At 41.4% G+C, this 4,657-nt stretch overlaps 1 protein-coding gene across 1 annotated transcript in view; it reads left to right on the top strand.

The window, feature by feature from the left end:
* Positions 1-4,303, top strand: part of LOC137904674 (phospholipase ABHD3-like) — a 4,425-nt gene extending 122 nt beyond the window's left edge. Inside the window, exons 2-8 of the mRNA XM_068748878.1 lie at positions 157-339; positions 1,732-1,777; positions 2,826-2,938; positions 3,193-3,366; positions 3,713-3,761; positions 3,851-4,016; positions 4,119-4,303. Coding sequence (XP_068604979.1) covers positions 157-339; positions 1,732-1,777; positions 2,826-2,938; positions 3,193-3,366; positions 3,713-3,761; positions 3,851-4,016; positions 4,119-4,303 — 916 coding nt within the window. The remainder of the gene's footprint in view (positions 1-156; positions 340-1,731; positions 1,778-2,825; positions 2,939-3,192; positions 3,367-3,712; positions 3,762-3,850; positions 4,017-4,118) is intronic.
* The last annotated feature ends 354 nt before the right edge of the window (positions 4,304-4,657 follow it).

Genomic DNA, 4,657 nt, shown 5'->3' with positions numbered 1-4,657 from the left:
GTGTAACCTGGAACTGAACAGAATGCATTCATGTGTGTGTGTGTGTGTGTGTGTTTAAAGCGTTCTTGTGTGAAGTGAGCAAACACACATACATATGATACGGTGTTATGTTCAGAGCTATCGTTGATGAGTTTCCGGTCGTGTTTGTCTCTGCAGTGAGCTCATTAAGGCCGCAGATGGAGGGCAGATCTCTTTGGATTGGTTTGACAACGACAGCAGCTTCTCTCATCCTGACCCCGCCTCCAGGCCCACAGTCCTGCTTCTCCCCGGTCTGACCGGCACCAGCCGAGAGTCCTACATCCTGCACATGGTCCAGCAGAGCCGGGATCTGGGCTATCGGTGGGTGGGATCTTGGCAGGAAACCCTGGCAGAGGTCCATATGCTCCGAGGGCATTAAATCAGGCCATTAAATCACACAGTTGATGCTTAAGTTAACATTTTTCATTCATCCAGCATTCAGAAAGTTTGTCCAATAACAATAATATTGATTTTAAAGATGAATCTTGAAATTTAGTAGCAAATGTAATTTCCCCCCCTTTTTTTTCTTTTCGGCAGGCCGTATTCGCTGCACTCTTTCTTTCTCCCAGATTTGGGAAGAGTGCCGGCAGACTCAGCATCTTCCACCCCCCTCACCCCTGTCTGTGTAGCTTAATGAATTACAGCTCATCCCTTTGGAGCTTAGTCCAGCCAGACCAGCTCAGAGTGTGTGCTGCAGTGCGCGCTTAAGCACGTCCCTACCCGTATCCATCTCTCCGTCCGCTTGCCCAATGCCCCATCCAGCCCCGCCCGACTGCTGGGTAACACCGGTAGAAACCGCAGGTCACCTCCACCAGATAATAGTTGAGTGATGCCAGGTGGGAAGGGATGCTGATGCCTGTGCTCTGCAGGACGGAGAATGATCTTTACACAGCTGTGCACACCTCATTATTTTATTTTTTTTCGTGAGATTTGTTGAAAGGAATGTGGGCCACTGTGTTCCTTTGGAAATGCGAAGTCAGGAAGTTAGGTGGGGAAAAAAGAAGAACAGATTAGCCACATGTATCTGATTTAAAGCATAGGTTTGAGTTTAATTACTAATTTATTAAACAAAGTAATTATTAATATGATCTGTTGAGTGACCTTTGCATTTATAAAATGAAGAAACATTGTGAAAGTATTAGTATGTAAAGTATGAAAGAAAGATTTCTCAGAGCTACAAGGTGATATATTCAAAGAGCTTATTTTTCCAACAAAAATATTTAGTTCACTGTTATTGTAAATAGAACAAAATACATCTGAAAATGGAAAAATACAATGACAAATAAGAAAATAGTTGCCGTTAAATTGTCTGCCACTTGATTATTCGACTTAGCTGTATTGATTTAGTCCTCTTTTAACATACAGCCTTTTCTTTTGTCCAGGTTTTTCATAAAGTTAAACCTAAATTACGCATTGTCAAAAATTATTTACATTATCAGAACAACAGTCCAAACCAGAAAGATAATAAATGTTTTGTTTTGTTTTTTTACATTTTTGAGAGTCAGGATAATCCTTAATAATACATTTTTCCCCCAAATATTTGATTATTTAATAGGTAAGATGTTTGTTTATTAATGTTTGATGGTCAACCAATCATTTCAGGTCTTGAACGAGTCTGAGAAAGAGTCAATAGATGGCAAGAGAAGCAAATAATCATTTAGAAGAATGTGTAGTAATATTGTAATTAATGTGTGTCTGTCTTGTATATTCCAGATGCGTGGTATTTAACAACAGAGGAGTTTCTGGAGAAATGCTGCTGGTAAGAATTGTTTGTATTATCCGTAGTCAGAACAACCTGCATACTAGATCATTGTTTATCGTGCTCATCTGCCCTTGTTTTATTGCATCGTTTGGTCATAACTCACTGGCAGATTAAACCGATGCTGCACAGACGGTTTTGCAGACATGGGATTAAGTCGCTGACAGATCTTTTAATGTGCATTCTCAGAAATATAACCTTGCTAAGCAGCTGCTCTTCAGACACCTGGCGTAATCGGTTCTTGTGCACCTGGGGTATATTTTGCCAACAGAATTCAGATTCTGAAAGCGTCTACAGTTTTCCTACTGTGTTATGTCAGCCCTGCTCCTGTCTGCACATCTTGAAAGAGCGGTACCTTCTTTAGGGTTGACTGTAACATCACCACCATCACTGATATCCAAAGCATCAGTGCGCCACTCGTTCTTGCAGCTTTGCCATGCCTCACGTAAACTGAGATATGATCCAAAGATATTAGAATAGAATAGAATATCCTTTTATTGTCACTGTGCAAAACCTGACCAGCAAAACTTTGTGTGGCGCTAAACAACCCCAGTGCAAATAAAAAAACAAGGTACATGCAAGGCAACATTGGCTAAGTAAGCAATATACAAAAAAAATAATCAACTTAAAGAAGACCACCTTATAGCAACATTAACATAACAATATACAATGAATCATTTTAAACATTTATTATCAGGAAGCTGAAGATAGACAACACCGTGCAGCACCACAGAAGTGTGTGTTTGGTGTATGTGTCATATTTCTAGTGTCTCATCTCTGTCTGCTCTATATTACGATGTGTTTACCAAAGATGCTTTTTTTTTAACCATACTCTGTAATATTCAGGCAATAGGGTCCAGTTACTGAGCAAGGTTGAAGTAATTCTAAAGTCAATAAGACCATCTATATTTTTGTTTTGATTATTTTCATTTGAAATAGAAAGAAATAACTTCATTATTTTTTTGTCCACGGACAGTCCTCACAATTTGAAGAGCTGTAATGAGCCAGCGATAAACGAGTGACTCTCTTTTCTTCCCATTCCACAAAGACCCCGAGGACCTACTGTGCAGCCAACACAGAGGATCTGGAGACTGTTATTGAGCACATCCAGAGGTCAAATGAAGCTGCTCCAATCATGGCCGCTGGAGTTTCGATGGGCGGGTAATGACACCATTCCCCACCAGAGTTATACGTCCAAGAACATTTCCAATGTAAAGCTTAAAGACATCCTTGCTAATCTGTCTGTGACTCAGTAACAGCTAAATCTGTATTCATTGTTCAACTCTCACAATTAAAATTCTAATTTCCTAGTTTCTGGAAGTGAAAATACCTTCTTTATTTTTTTATTTTTTACATTCCTGATCCCTGTTTCTTCCCATCTGTTACTTCCTCTCACGCTCTCTGCATTAATTCAGGATGATGCTGGCTAACTACTTGGGACGGAAAGGTCGGCAAACTTGTCTGAAAGGGGGCGTGGTCTTCTCAGTGGGCTGGGATGTGTTCGAGTGCACCGCTTCTCTGGAAAAACCCCTGGACCGCTTCCTCTTCAACTCCTACCTCACCAGCTGCCTCCAAGCCTCTGTGCACAGGTCGGCCAGGGCCCGAGCGGCATCAGTGCTAGGAGCTAGGTCTTTCTGAAGCTTCACTAACTGGTTCCATTTATTTTATTTTCACATTTTATTTTTTACATTTTGGTTTGACTTTTATGGTCCAGGCAAACTGTTTCTGTATTTTTTTATTTGTTAGCTGTTCACATTTAGCAATTACTATTCTATAGCTGCATGGAATAAATATATATACAATCATGGTTTTCAAAGCTGAGCTTAATTATAGTGTTACAGCCCGGCCGTCTTATTTTAAGGACATTTTAGAAGGAAATAATGTCATCATGAGCGAAAAAAAGCAATTGATGGTTTTCTTTTCCATCTCCCTCAGACACAGACCAGTGCTTGAAAAGTGTTACGACATCGATCATGTCATGAAGGTCGGGATTGTTTAAAGTCACATTTAGTCATAAATGTTCAAAATAAATAAATAAAGGAAGTAGTGGATATTTTTGCACTGTCCCTGCAGGCAAAGACCATTCGAGAATTTGACGAGAGGTTCACGTCCATAATGTTCGGCTACCCCACCAATGATGACTACTACCACGATGCCAGTCCTGTCCACAGGCTGAACTCTGTGCAGGTGCCAATGCTGTGCCTGAATGCTGCTGATGATGTCTTTTCCCCTTCTCATGGTGAGGCCCCATTAGCCTCATGAAGAATTATTAAGGGGCAATTCACAGGGATTTAACGTTTACTGGCAAAGAAGCTGAATCCTTCGGTTCCTCCTCTGTCAGCTATTCCGGTGGAAGCAGTTAAGCAGAATCCCAACTTGGCGCTGCTCATCACCTGTCACGGCGGCCATATTGGTTTCCTGGAGGGCTTGTGGCCTCGGCAGAGCACGTACATGGACCGAGTCTTTAAGCAATTCGCTGAGGCGGTCATCGAGCAAGGCAGCCGACTCCAAGACCTCTCCCGATAAGAGACCTTCACACTTTCGTATTAATTTCTTCTTCCCTCCTTCCTTCAGTATTTTCTAAGTGCAATCTTCCTTGCTTTTTTTCCCTACCTCATCCTCTTCATCCCTTCCTTTCACCTTTTCCTCCTCCGACATCCTTGCCGCTTCCAACTTTCTTTACTGCATTCCATCCATATCTGTTCTGCCTGTTTCCTTCCTTCCATTGACTCTCTTTGTTTGCCCTGCATCCCTCCATCCGCTTTGTAATCCTGCCACAAACAGAAAAGAGTTATTTCTTATTCCAAGGGCAGATGTTATTGAATGCAGCATGTGTTGCATTAAACATTCTTTCAGTTATTGTATGTAATCATGTTCTCC

The sequence above is a fragment of the Brachionichthys hirsutus genome, chromosome 15 (assembly GCF_040956055.1).
Source record: "Brachionichthys hirsutus isolate HB-005 chromosome 15, CSIRO-AGI_Bhir_v1, whole genome shotgun sequence".
Taxonomy (NCBI): Eukaryota; Metazoa; Chordata; class Actinopteri; order Lophiiformes; family Brachionichthyidae; genus Brachionichthys; species Brachionichthys hirsutus.
The sequence above is the reverse complement of the archived record's forward strand: the minus strand, read 5'-3'. Positions and strand labels throughout refer to the sequence as shown.